The sequence below is a fragment of the Protopterus annectens genome, chromosome 5.part1 (assembly GCF_019279795.1).
Source record: "Protopterus annectens isolate FY-2018-M chromosome 5.part1, PAN1.0, whole genome shotgun sequence".
Taxonomy (NCBI): domain Eukaryota; kingdom Metazoa; phylum Chordata; order Ceratodontiformes; family Protopteridae; genus Protopterus; species Protopterus annectens.
Window position 1 is genome coordinate 614,770,489 of NC_056736.1, and position 13,978 is coordinate 614,784,466.

General features: G+C 38.6%; 1 protein-coding gene across 7 annotated transcripts in view; it reads right to left on the minus strand.

Moving 5' to 3' along the window:
- FRY (FRY microtubule binding protein) overlaps positions 1 to 13,978 on the minus strand; it is a 2,210,679-nt gene that overhangs the window by 893,712 nt on the left and 1,302,989 nt on the right. For all 7 annotated transcript variants that reach the window (XM_044073229.1, XM_044073230.1, XM_044073228.1 and 4 more), the window contains exons 16-17: positions 11,499 to 11,631; positions 9,417 to 9,524 (exon numbers count right to left, since the gene is read on the minus strand). In XM_044073229.1, the coding sequence (XP_043929164.1) occupies positions 9,417 to 9,524; positions 11,499 to 11,631 (241 nt within the window). The remainder of the gene's footprint in view (positions 1 to 9,416; positions 9,525 to 11,498; positions 11,632 to 13,978) is intronic.

The window sequence follows — 13,978 nt, forward strand, 5'->3', positions numbered from 1 at the left end:
ACACTAAGGGACTCTGGCTAACAAAGTTCGCAGATGACTGCAAACTGGGAGCCATTATTGAATCTCCAAATGATGTGGATGTTCTACAAAAGGGCCTTACAGAAACAGATGCTTGGTGCCAGAGCCATGGGCTCAAGCTTAATGCCAAGAAATGTATAGTTATCCCCTTTGGGAAAAAACATGTACCCATGAATTACCACATAGGTGGCAGTACACTAAACACCGAAAGTGTGATGAGACTTAGGGACACAGGTGGACAATGGTCTCACCTTCGATAACCACATTGCTACAACAGTCAGGAAATCCTTCTATGTGGCACACCTCATCACTAAGGGCTTTTCATACAGAAAAAAGGAGGTCATTGCCCCACTGTACACATCCCTCTTTAGATCCATTATAGAGTACAACGTCCCGTTTGGTATGTACCTCATAAGACATTTGCAACAGCTGGAAAGGCTGCATAGATACCTCAGTAAAAGAGTCACAGGCCTAAAGCAGATGCCCTGTGCTGACTATCTAAAAAAACTCCAGCTATACTCTGTGGCATATCGTCTAATCAGAGGCGATCTCTGCTTAACACACAAGGCCATGTCAAACCCTAAGCTGTTGGACATGCTCCACGTAAAGAAATCCCAATCCCTCAGAGCCACGCGCTCCAGGGATCTAAACCTTATCATCACAATGAACAAAACATGCTGGAGGGATAGGTTCCTGACCCAGAGACTCCCCATACTCTGGAATAGACTGCCCATACATGTCAAGCAGGGTGCCTCCTTGGCCCTCTTCAAAAGGAACCTTGACGATTGGATGGGAGATAGGAAATTCACCCCGGGGATCACGTCAGTCGCCCTACAAGACAGGGGTCCAGGGAAGTAAATATTGTGGGAAGAAATATCCAGGGAATAGTTATGGCTAGGCTTGTACAGGCCCTAGGGCTGATAGCCTAGTACCAACCTATGAACCTATAAAAGGATATAAAGAAATATGAGGAGGTAGAACAAGAGGTTACTTCTGCTTTACTTGGTTATGAAGTGTACAAAACGACATGCCCAGTCAGATAAGCATATATGCACATGCCTAGCAATATCAATACTCTATATTAAAGATGACATGAAGGAGTTGGTGTGACCAGCATTTGTCTTTGAATGGGTATTATCTGTCTTTACTGTCTAGTTTTATGTGAGGGCCAGAATGTTCCACATTAGCCTGGCAGTAAGCACAGAGGATTAAGGCTATGACTTATTAACAAGCGGTTTTCTGTAATCTACAGTTTGATCCTCTTAGTAAGCCTTTGTGATGCACAGACTATCTAACCTCTGAGAATTATAGCTAGTGGCAACATCAGCATGGTAGAGGGTCCTGCTGGTGAAGCTGTATGTTAATGAGGCAATCTGGTGGTGCAGCTATTACTAACTAGCTTTGTGCTCTTCCTTGCATTTACACTGCATCACTCAGCTGCATACATTTCCACCATTAAAAGACAGTGGTCTTTTTTTAGTATTAGAAAGCCAGTTTATATGACAAGACTATATGTTCGGCAAAATGAAATGGTAGAAAAATCTCTTGTACATAATTGTTAAAAATATACATTTTAACTAATTCACTCTACGTTCCTTGGGATCCTCTTTTGCACCCTAATACTGCACTCATGTATTTTATTAACACTGTCCTACTTTTGCAAAACAGATTTTTCTTTTTGTTACAGGTGGATCCAAGGTTACACAGTTGCCTAAATCACGTTAGATTAAATGTGCAATAAAACAAAGGGGCACTACTTGTTTCCTTTTTAAGCAGAGAGTAAACCTAACCAACCAGTACCTATTCATTAACGTATAGCTAAGGATAAATACTTTAAACTGTAAAAACAGAAATAAACCATACAAAAGTCCATACACACAAAAAATCCATCTCCACTGGTATAGAGGGAGAGCAGCCTGACCATGGCCCAGAAGACCACGGTCTGACTAGTGGCTCAGGGGCTGGAGGAGTCGACAATGAGAGAGAGAGAATTGGGATGAATCAACTCCTTTCAAAAGGGAGGGTAAGGTGAGCATGCATGGGGTACCCCCTTGTGTTACAGCCCCCACTGGAGATCAGAAATATAACCACATGGAAGCACTAGCTGTAGGAGACAGGGCCTTTTAATGAGTTATATCAAGGGTGACATACCCTTGCTATGGCCTACCGCACCCACCAATAACTCCTGTGCATTCAAGGATTATTTCAAAACTAATTGTGTACTATTTATGGCTGCTGTTGATAATAACACAGGATATCGCTCCGCAGCAAAACCTGTACCTGAGACTCCAGCGTACAGCTTTCAATGTTATTCCTTGGATAGATGCACTGAGGCATCTGTATCAGTCCAATGTAAACATATTACAGTGCTAAAAACTAAAACCATGTGGTGAACTCATATGCTAATTATACTCTATAAGAAAAAGAAAAAGTTTGTGGCTATCACTAAAATATGTTTACTTCATCAGTATAAAAGGGTTTAAAACTGTTAATTAGGTCCCTGAAATTTACCATTAAGAAATACATAGCCAGCAAAGAAGATAGGGCTGGTTGCAAATCATTCAAAATGCAATCATAATGCCTTATTTAGCTATATTAGGAAGCTTAGAAATAATCAACAATAATTTAGAAAACATATTTCTATTGGGACCTCCTTCTTTGACTACAAAGATATTGCTAATACTCTTACATACAGATTCTTTTCCAAATTCACTCTACTCACCCTCCCCTCTGTTCCCTCCATTTCCTCTTATACAGCTGCTTATGAAAGCAGACCAAGCCCTTTTGCCACTTTCCAAAATTAAATACATGAGCTCCGTTTGCCCTGACAATATCCATGGATGTGTGCTGAGAAGTACAACATCCCATGTAGCAAAACCCCTCCATGAATTACTCATCCAGAGTCTCTCCAATAGTTATATCTATGATGTGTGGAGAATGACAGTTGTGTCACCCTGGCATAATGGTGGTCTTTCTACTGACCCTGGGAATTGCATGCCTTTTAGTCTTACTAGTATTAGTTGCAAGGCTATAGAATGTACTGTAGCTGGATGAATAAAACAACACAGGGGACATTTTAATTTTGGTTATACATTAATTTGGCTTTGTAAAAGTCGTAATATTGTCTGTTCAGCCTGCTAAAGTTCTTTGAAACAGTAACTGAGGCCATAAATAAGGGGGGTGTAGTCCAGTCTACTTACCAAGACATTTGACACTATCCCTCATGCTGGAATCATTGACAAACTCATACAATAAAACATTAATCCATACATAGTTTGCAGGACAGTTAATTGGTCAGGTGTATTTATACTTGACAGGAAAACTGGCAATGTCCCATATACCAAGGGACTACAGCTAACCAAGTTTGAGGAGGACTTCAAACAGGTGGATGGTTATCAAATCCATTTCTGGTAGCTAAATCCTCTAGCAGGGGCTGGACCAAACAAATGCTTGGTGCATTAGTCACAGTCTTACTCTCAATGCTAATAAAAGTAGCATTAGTTTCCTTAGGTAAAACTAGCATTACTACCAGTTGTTATATACATAATATTCTACATCTCATATTGTCAGTGAGGACTTGAATATGTACGTTGATAACAGACTCTCCTTTCACCACCACAGTGTCTCTGGGGTGGATAGAAAATCCTTCTACCTTCTGCAGCTTATCCTTTGTGGTATCTTTCATGGTCCAAAAAAGTTATAGTCTTTAACTTATTCATTCCTTACTATGCTCATCATTAAATATAAAGCCCCCTTCATCATGATCTCACTAAGCACCCAAACCAAATCAGGAGACTTCAGCATTTTCTCCCCAAAAAGATCTCAGGTCTCAGCACCCTTAGCTACTCTGACAGACTAAAAGCTTTGCTCTTCTACTCAGGGGTGTACAGACTCCTGAAAGGTGATATTGCTTAGCCTTTTGTCCCACAAATACTATTTGAACTCATAAACAGAACCAGTGATAATGCAAACATCCACTCTAGAGATCTAAACCTATACTAACACATCAATAACATCATATGGTGTGACAGATACCTAACTCAACATACCCCATGTTTCTGGAACAGGCTGCTCTTACCTTTCAAGCAGAGTAGTTTCCTAACAACCTTTAAAATTAAGTCTGGATGGCTAGATGAGTAATGTTAAAATTTCACCTTGGAATACATGGAGAAAGCTACTTAAAACATATCAGCTACACACACGCACGTACACATACATAGATATTTCTCTGTCTATCTATATATACATATTGATCTATTTTTTTATTTATCTATCTATATTTTTTTACAAAAATCACTTGATACAAGAAGTTTTAGTTTTTAATGCAATTACTGATTAGCCTTTTTTTGCACAGAATCCCTTTCTAGTGGAATTATTCTGTGTTCATGTGGTCCTCAGACAATTACCATCTACAGTGCTATTTTCATCTTACCTGCTCTGCCACATTTTACCTACCTTTCATCTGCCTACAGAAATGTCATCATCCCATCATCTTACCTGCTCTGCCACATTTTACCTACCTTTCATCTGCCTACAGAAATGTCATCATCCCATCATCTTACCTGCTCTGCCACATTTTACCTACCTTTCATCTGCCTACAGAAATGTCATCATCCCACAACTTTAAAAAGTGATGGACACAAGAGCTGGGATCTTTTTTTATGTTGCAGCTAGTCAAAAAGAGTAGACAAAGAGGTAACTGCTGTTTAACTCCCTGCTCAAAATATACATAAGAGGACCCCAAACGGATATGCATGCTTCTGCTCCATAGTGCGTGAGTAGATAACAGCTCTATCTCACAGTTTCATGGTTCAATCCCAACTTCTGATCAGAGTGTGGGTTCTTCCTTTGCATAGGTTTTCTCTAAGTACTCCAGTTTCCTCTCACCTTCTTAAAGCATAGGCAGTTGTATCAAAATGCTACAGTAACCATGCTACAAGAACAAGTGTTTGTCGGAAGAAGGAAGACAACCAGCTGTGTTCTCCAAGAAGGACTGTTGACTAAAGTGAGGTCTTAACATTAACATAGCAGATAACTTCAGTCATAATATGACCTAATGGTTAAGGTGTTTGTCTTACAAACACAAGGTGCAGGGTTTGAGTCTCACAAGGGATAATTGGCTAGGCTTAAAATGGCTTGCAAGGGCTATTAGCCTAGTAATAATCTATGAATCTATGAATCTATGAATAATGGATGATTCATTGTGCATTGTAATGTAGATAGTGGTCTCAAGTGACACTGCAAATGTAAACGTAAACACTTCATCTTCCATGTTGGGGAAAAATTCAGAAAATATACTTTGATGCTATGATGGGTGACAACAAAATTTTGGTAGAATCACCTAATATGCTGATATCAATCGTAACTCTAAGCAAAATGAATCACCTGAGATGCAGCGCATGGCACCTGAGGAGACCTCTGCACAAACTACATGTGTGGGGATGAAACTGTATCCCGAAGTGAACTGGACAGTTATTATGGCAATTACATTCTGGTATATGAAGATCATTGGGCTTCTTGTATTTTAGGAAATCACTTTGTTAGGAAAGTGAAGTTTGTCATCAAGCATGAAAACTGACATTGTAAGCGATGCCATGAGTGAACAATGATCCCAATATAAATGTGCTGTTGAATTACTGATACATCACAACCACAATACATTCAAATCATTATATATGGAGCACTGGAATTTAGAGCAGTAAACATATTGGACTACCTTTATTTTAGCTTGCATATTGATTATTACTTTTGCTATAACCACGAGTTAATACCTAAATGTTTCATGAAAATTGTCTCTCAGTCTATAGACTAGCATATCGATTTACTTATGTGTGCATGCAGTAAATCGGCTGCTAACTGTATCTTCTGTAGCTTACAAGTAGCAAGTAAAACACAGGAATTACTTTCATCTATGGGTCAACACATTTTTTGTGTGTATGGAGTTTTTTTTCTGAAACAAGTACTTCTGGTGTTTTATTCTGCATAATGGAAAAATTATTATTATGTTTTGTATGTAGTCATCTGTGATTATATTTAAGAAGAAGTCTGTCAAATAGAATAAATACAGTACCAGTTTAAACATTATTAGTTAATACTTGCGCATGACTCACATAATGATGTTTGTGTTCTGTTGAAAAAGCTTCTGATGGCATTTATTTATAAAGTGTGTGTGTGTGTGTGTGGTGATGGGGTCATATACTATAAGGCAAGTCTAGATCCCTTTAGCAAGCTCACATTCAATGGGCGTGCATCACCAAAAAAGCAATGTTCTCTGAAATGGACGTGAAAAAGCAATTCTATCAAATTATAAGAGGTAATCACATTCACAAAGTCATTTGTAATCAGTTATCAGTTTTCAGAAACATTGTCGTATATTAAACTCATGTCAAAGTAGTCTGAAAAACAATATACATTACATTTGTGTCTTTTAGGAGATTCTAAAAAGGAAAACTGATTCTAAAGCCTTGGAAATCACTGCATTTTGATTCAGAGTGCCTTGCCATGTTCTTTGAGAAAATAAGAAACTGTAAGGAAATTTATGCCATTTCTTCAAATGCCAAAACGTCTGAAACATTGATATGATAATAATAATAATAATAATAATAATAATAATCATCATAATAATAATAATAAATGTGAGCCAAATATCCAGGGACTAACAAGGGACCTGTGCAGTGGAAAAGCTGGCCACGGAGGGTACAACTGCATTGTGGGTGAAGGAAATTAGCTCAGTCATTTGCAGCGCTGACACCTGGCAGAGACACTGTGGTGTAGAAGCACACTGGAAAGGGCAATTATGGTCACCCACCAAGCAACGTGTTTATGCACTACAGCCAACACAGGTACATGCACTGAAATTTTTCAAACTCACTGGGACCTGTGGTGTGGGAGAACTTACCTGCCCAAACAGATTGCCTTGGGGAAAAGTAAAGTTAGGGCAAGCAGAAAACCATGATGACTACCAGTTGTCCAAAGTCACCAGAGTAAAGAAGGAACTGCTCAAAAATAACAGCTTCCTGGTGAAAACATTAGACACAAAGGCAGCACAGGTCCTGATACCAAGCTACATGAGTTTCTATTTAAAGTACTTAAGGTTAATTACCAAATAATTTTGGATGGCTGTCTGTACAGCACAATCCCTTTACATAGGGATATGTGTCTTCACTTTATACTTAGTCCTCTACTCTAACGTAGAGAAGTCAGTAATCTTAGAGTGTCATCTAGTCTACAATTACCATGTTACACTGTAAACGTGTCATTCATCTACTGAGGAAACCCACTGACTATTTCTTAAAAACTTACGTGATCATGTCTTCGGGCTCCTTGTTAAACATCTGGACACTGGTCAGCATCATACAGCGTCCCACTTCCTTGTCAAGCTGCCTGAGGATATTGTCCAGAGCTTTCCTAATCTGGCTGTAGTACAATGCCATGCCTGTAACAAATGAAAAAAGCAACAGTGTTGTTCCTGCCATGACAATGGATGTGTACAATGTTATAAAGCATGCATAAGGAACTAACTTTACTGCATAAGCTTTTTTTAATAAAAACTGGAATCATTCTGGATTATATTTCTTACTATTTTTTCATAGGTTTCTCAAAATCCACTGCGTGGACTCCTTAGTAATAGCCCACAAAAATGATGTTCAGCTTCTACTGTACACAATGTAGGAGTTGGGTAGGTAGATTACAACCATATGTATGGGGTTTATGTTTTAGGCCACCAAAGAGTTGTTTCCTTGAGGCTTTCTGACATGCTTGAAACAGACAACTGGTGCCAGAGCCATGGCCTCAAGCTAAATGCCAAAAAGTGTATAGTCATCCCCTTTGGCAAAAACAAAGTGCCCACAAATTACCACATAGGTGGTAATCCATTATAAAAGTAATTAGGGACCTGGGGACCCAAGTTGATACAATCTCATTTGACAACCACGTGGCCAAAGTGGTTAGAAAAAAAAAAAAAAAAAAAAACACAGTCAAGGCAGTGCATTTGCCTTTTTTCACAGTCTCTGCAGCCCACCTTTGTAATATGACCTAATGGTTAAGGTGTTTGTCTTACAAACACAAGGTGCAGGAGTTTGAGTCTCACAAGGATGATAATTGGCTGGGCTTAAAATGGCTTGCAAGGGCTATTAGCCTAGTAAATAATCTATGAATCTATGAATCTATGAATAATGGATGATTCATTGTGCATTGTAATGTAGATAGTGGTCTCAAGTGACACTGCAAATGTAAACGTAAACACTTCATCTTCCATGTTGGGGAAAAATTCAGAAAATATACTTTGATGCTATGATGGGTGACAACAAAATTTTGGTAGAATCACCTAATATGCTGATATCAATCGTAACTCTAAGCAAAATGAATCACCTGAGATGCAGCGCATGGCACCTGAGGAGACCTCTGCACAAACTACATGTGTGGGGATGAAACTGTATCCCGAAGTGAACTGGACAGTTATTATGGCAATTACATTCTGGTATATGAAGATCATTGGGCTTCTTGTATTTTAGGAAATCACTTTTATTAGGAAAGTGAAGTTTGTCATCAAGCATGAAACTGACATTGTAGCGATGCCATGAGTGAACAATGATCCCAATATAAATGTGCTGTTGAATTACTGATACATCACAACCACAATACATTCAAATCATTATATATGGAGCACTGGAATTTAGAGCAGTAAACATATTGGACTACCTTTATTTTAGCTTGCATATTGATTATTACTTTTGCTATAACCACGAGTTAATACCTAAATGTTTCATGAAAATTGTCTCTCAGTCTATAGACTAGCATATCGATTTACTTCTGTGCATGCAGTAAAACGGCTGCTAACTGTATCTTCTGTAGCTTACAAGTAGCAAGTAAAACACAGGAATTACTTTCATCTATGGGTCAACACATTTTTTGTGTGTATGGAGTTTTTTTTCTGAAACAAGTACTTCTGGCGTTTTATTCTGCATAATGGAAAAATTATTATTATGTTTTGTATGTAGTCATCTGTGATTATATTTAAGAAGAAGTCTGTCAAATAGAATAAATACAGTACCAGTTTAAACATTATTAGTTAATACTTGCGCATGACTCACATAATGATGTTTGTGTTCTGTTGAAAAAGCTTCTGATGGCATTTATTTATAAAAACATCAGTCAAGGCAGTGCATTTGCCTTTTTTCACAGTCTCTGCAGCCCACCTTTGATTTTACTCCATTTGATCACATTTGTAAAATGCTATCTGCTTCACTTAGCTTTAAAGACGTTAAATCTATCTACTTCCTGTTTGGAAGCATATTACATCCATTTTCAAGGCATAGGATGATACCCAGCAAAACTCAGAACATATCTTGCTGTGCTGTTTGTATGCTCATAATAACCATATTTTTTAATAATTGTACCTTGACAGTAAGTCAATCAGCTCAACCTTTGACATTCCATCTGGAACCAGTCGTGGAATAGCAGCTACACATGTTCTGAACAAGTCGATCTTTGGCTTCCTCTCACCCCTGAAAAAAATTAAATGAACATTTATTAAAGGATACCCACGAAACTGCTATAAGTCAGTTCAGTATACAACAGAAATTAACAAACAGATGAATTGCTCTGGATGTGAATCAAAAGGTACCAGTCACACATAAGTACTATAACAGGTAAAAAGAAATGTTTTCTATCTGGTGGAAATGCAGACAGCAGCTCTGTTAGTCACTGGCATCAACAACAGCTGAGACCTGGAAGCTGGAGGCCACAGACTTTGAGTGATGTAAACTAACTGGTAAACAGACTCCTTTATTAAAAAAACAAAACAAAACAAAATAAACAAACGAAAGAAAAGAAGAAAAAATATAAAACTGACGAGGTCCCAAATTTATTAGACATCTAGTTTGACTCCTAGCTCAGCGTCACTCTTAGGAAGAAACAATTGTAGATGGAAGAAGACATTCTTCATAGCACTTGATATGACTCATCAGCTGAGAGGAACACGAGTCAGAATTAAGTCTCAAGACTAAAACATGTGCAATAAAAAAAATCCACAGCTGGGAGCATCAGGAAATGAATGGATTTCAATAAAAGGTGAACAATCATTTATATGTTGAGGGAACAATATAGTGGTGTTTTACAAGGCACTGGAGGAGATCTGCTGGAAGATGAAAACAGCTTTAATCATCTTGGCTGCAAATAAGTCAAGTGGGTACTGAGAAGATACAACAAAGCAATTAGACTTGAGAGTGTGTGTGTGTGTGTGTGTGTGTGTGTGTGTGTGTGTGTGTGTGGTCGTGATGGGGTCATATACTATAAGGCAAGTCTAGATCCCTTTAGCAAGCTCACATTCAATAAAGGGGACGTGCATCACCAAAAAAGCAATGTTCTCTGAAATGGACGTGAAAAAGCAATTCTATCAAATTATAAGAGGTAATCACATTCACAAAGTCATTTGTAATCAGTTATCAGTTTTCAGAAACATTGTCGTATATTAAACTCATGTCAAAGTAGTCTGAAAAACAATATACATTACATTTGTGTCTTTTAGGAGATTCTAAAAAGGAAAACTGATTCTAAAGCCTTGGAAATCACTGCATTTTGATTCAGAGTGCCTTGCCATGTTCTTTGAGAAAATAAGAAACTGTAAGGAAATTTATGCCATTTCTTCAAATGCCAAAACGTCTGAAACATTGATATGATAATAATAATAATAATAATAGTCATCATCATAATCATAATAATAATAATAAATGTGAGCCAAATATTCAGGGACTAACAAGGGACCTGTGCAGTGGAAAAGCTGGCCATGGAGGGTACAACTGCATTGTGGGTGAAGGAAATTAGCTCAGTCATTTGCAGCGCTGACACCTGGCAGAGACACTGTGGTGTAGAAGCACACTGGAAAGGGCAATTACAGTCACCCACCAAGCAACGTGTTTATGCACTACAGCCAACACAGGTACATGCACTGAAATTTTTCAAACTCACTGGGACCTGTGGTGTGGGAGAACTTACCTGCCCAAACAGATTGCCTTGGGGAAAAGTAAAGTTAGGGCAAGCAGAAAACCATGATGACTACCAGTTGTCCAAAGTCACCAGAGTAAAGAAGGAACTGCTGTTGCAGGAGACACGGGGGAGAAGTACCAAGCAGCTTTCTCTGTTATTCTTTGTGATGGTGAGTCACGAGGGATGACAACTCAAAAATAACAGCTTCCTGGTGAAAACATTAGACACAAAGGCAGCACAGGTCCTGATACCAAGCTACTTGAGTTTCTATTTAAAGTACTTAAGGTTAATTACCAAATAATTTAGGATGGCTGTCTGTACAGCACAATCCCTGTACATAGGGATATGTGTCTTCACTTTATACTTAGTCCTTTACTCTAACACAGAGAAGTCAGTAATCTTAGAGTGCCATCTAGTCTACAATTACCATGTTACACTGTAAACATGTCATTCATCTACTGAGGAAACCCACTGACTATTTCTTAAAAACTTACGTGATCATGTCTTCGGGCTCCTTGTTAAACATCTGGACACTGGTCAGCATCATACAGCGTCCCACTTCCTTGTCAAGCTGCCTGAGGATATTGTCCAGAGCTTTCCTAATCTGGCTGTAGTACAATGCCATGCCTGTAACAAATGAAAAAAGCAACAGTGTTGTTCCTGCCATGACAATGGATGTGTACAATGTTATAAAGCATGCATAAGGAACTAACTTTACTGCATAAGCTTTTTTTAATAAAAACTGGAATCATTCTGGATTATATTTCTTACTATTTTTTCATAGGTTTCTCAAAATCCACTGCGTGGGCTCCTTAGTAATAGCCCACAAAAATGATGCCCAGCTTCTACTGTACACAATGTAGGAGTTGGGTAGGGTAGAGATTAAGCAACCAATACATGTCGTATGGGGTTTATGTTTTAGGCCACCAAAGAGTTGTTTCCTTGAGGCTTTCTGACATGCTTGAAGTTGAACCTCAGCTTAAGTAATACATGTCCCCATAGGGTTCCACTTTAAATCATCGAATTACCATTTCATCGAATTGCAAATCATCGAGACCAAATCGTTGAAAACTCATTTCATCAAAAACTCATATCATTGAATCTCAAATCATCGAAAACTATAAAGCAACTACAAATAACATTCCACAAAGTTTTTACTACGTTTATGCAGGGGGGCAAGCCCCCCATGCACCGCCCATATACCAACTCCAAGGTTGCACTACAGTGGGGGAAAGAGGTTATTTCTTAACCCCACTGTAGTGCGACCTTGGAATTGGTATATTTTATTACAGGTGTGTGCAGGGGCTTGCCCCTGCATAAACATAGTAAACAGTGTCTGGATGTTATTTAGAAGTGCTATAGTTGATGATTTGAGCCGATGATATGAGTTTTCGATTAAATGAGTTTTCGACGATTTGGTCTCGATGATTTGCAATTCGATTAAATGGTAATTCGATGATTTCAAGTGGAACCCCCCCATAGCATGATGTCAAGTGATATAAATGGTTGTGGCCTATTATGAAGTGACTTGTCCAAACTGCCTATCTGCTATGCCTCAGTAGAGTTTGGAGGTGCCATTCACCCTCTTACTCCCCAGTAAGACAAGCTGGCAATGCAAAGCAGTAATACCTTTCTCAGATGGCCCTGAATCTTATCTGAAGTGCTCTTAAGTGAACACATTTTGCTTGATGTGCAGACTTATTTTGTACTTTATGCCACTAAGCTATCCAGAACTACAGTATAAATGGATCTGAGCAATGAAAGCATTGACAATTACTTTTACTAATCAGTGGGAGGAGACCGTACCCTATTTCTACAAAATTTGTTACTTCTGTTGCATATTTCCTTATTGCTTCTGTGAAAAGTAAATTAAAATATAATTGCTGGTCTGCTATTCTGAATTGCTCATTAACTTGTAATTTGGCTGCCATTTACTTAGCAGGTCAAACATAACACTCGAGGTAGAAAGTCCTAGTTAGGCACTTTAAATATATGCATAAACAATTACAAAAAGGGTAGAGGTGAGGCATCCATAAATGAAGTATGAAAGAATTAGGAAATATTAAACAAGAACAGTGAGAGAGACGTGTGTGCTGAGTTCTGCATGTGAGGAAGTGGTCCGGCCCAAGGAGCATCTCCCACTTTCTTCCAGGTTTTCCCTGGTTCTCCTACCAGAAAACAAGCTGTGGAATGAGGGGTCACCTAAAAATAAGAAAGAATCAGGGGAGGATATGGTGCTTAACCTGTTAAGAGAATGACTAGTATGGCAAGAAATGCCAAAGTGAGATTAAGGAGAAAGAGGCAAATGGAGGCAAGTAGATAGGTTGCCGTGGGAATAGTTGAGAGCTAAAATCCAAAAGACAAATGAATATGCATAGTGGTTGTCACACGAATACAGGTAAGTGATGTCATATGGACTAAATGAAGAGAAACAGTGAGATTTATACACAAAATATAAATGCCTTCATTTGCTCTTCCTCCTTAATCTCACGTTGGCATTTCTTATCTTACTAGTCAGTCTGTTAACTAAGAGAAAGGCTTTAGTGTAGAGGAACAGGAGCAGACAGAAATGACAAGTGGTGACAGGTAGACAGAGCTAAAGGTAGCCACGCAAGAGCCAACAACCTAAGAACAGTGATAAGGATGTGTTCATGACAGGGTACTATGGAAGAGGCTTGTAGGAAGAGTGCAGGAGCAATACATCAGCTACATCACACTGAAAGTAAGACGATCAAGACTAAGAGTTAAGAAGACTGTGGTGGTGCAACAGGAAGGAGAATGCTGTAGATAGGAAGAGGAAGAGGCTTAAGTGGGTAAGAGCATGGGGTCGAAAGTGAACCGGTCTTACCAGTGTGATGACAAAGAAGAAGATTTTGATGATTGGAAACTCAATCACCAAGCATATTAAGAGTCTTAGTAAAGAAGGCAGAGGAGAGAAGATTACAGTGAAACTCTTCTCAGAGCTTAAAGTTAT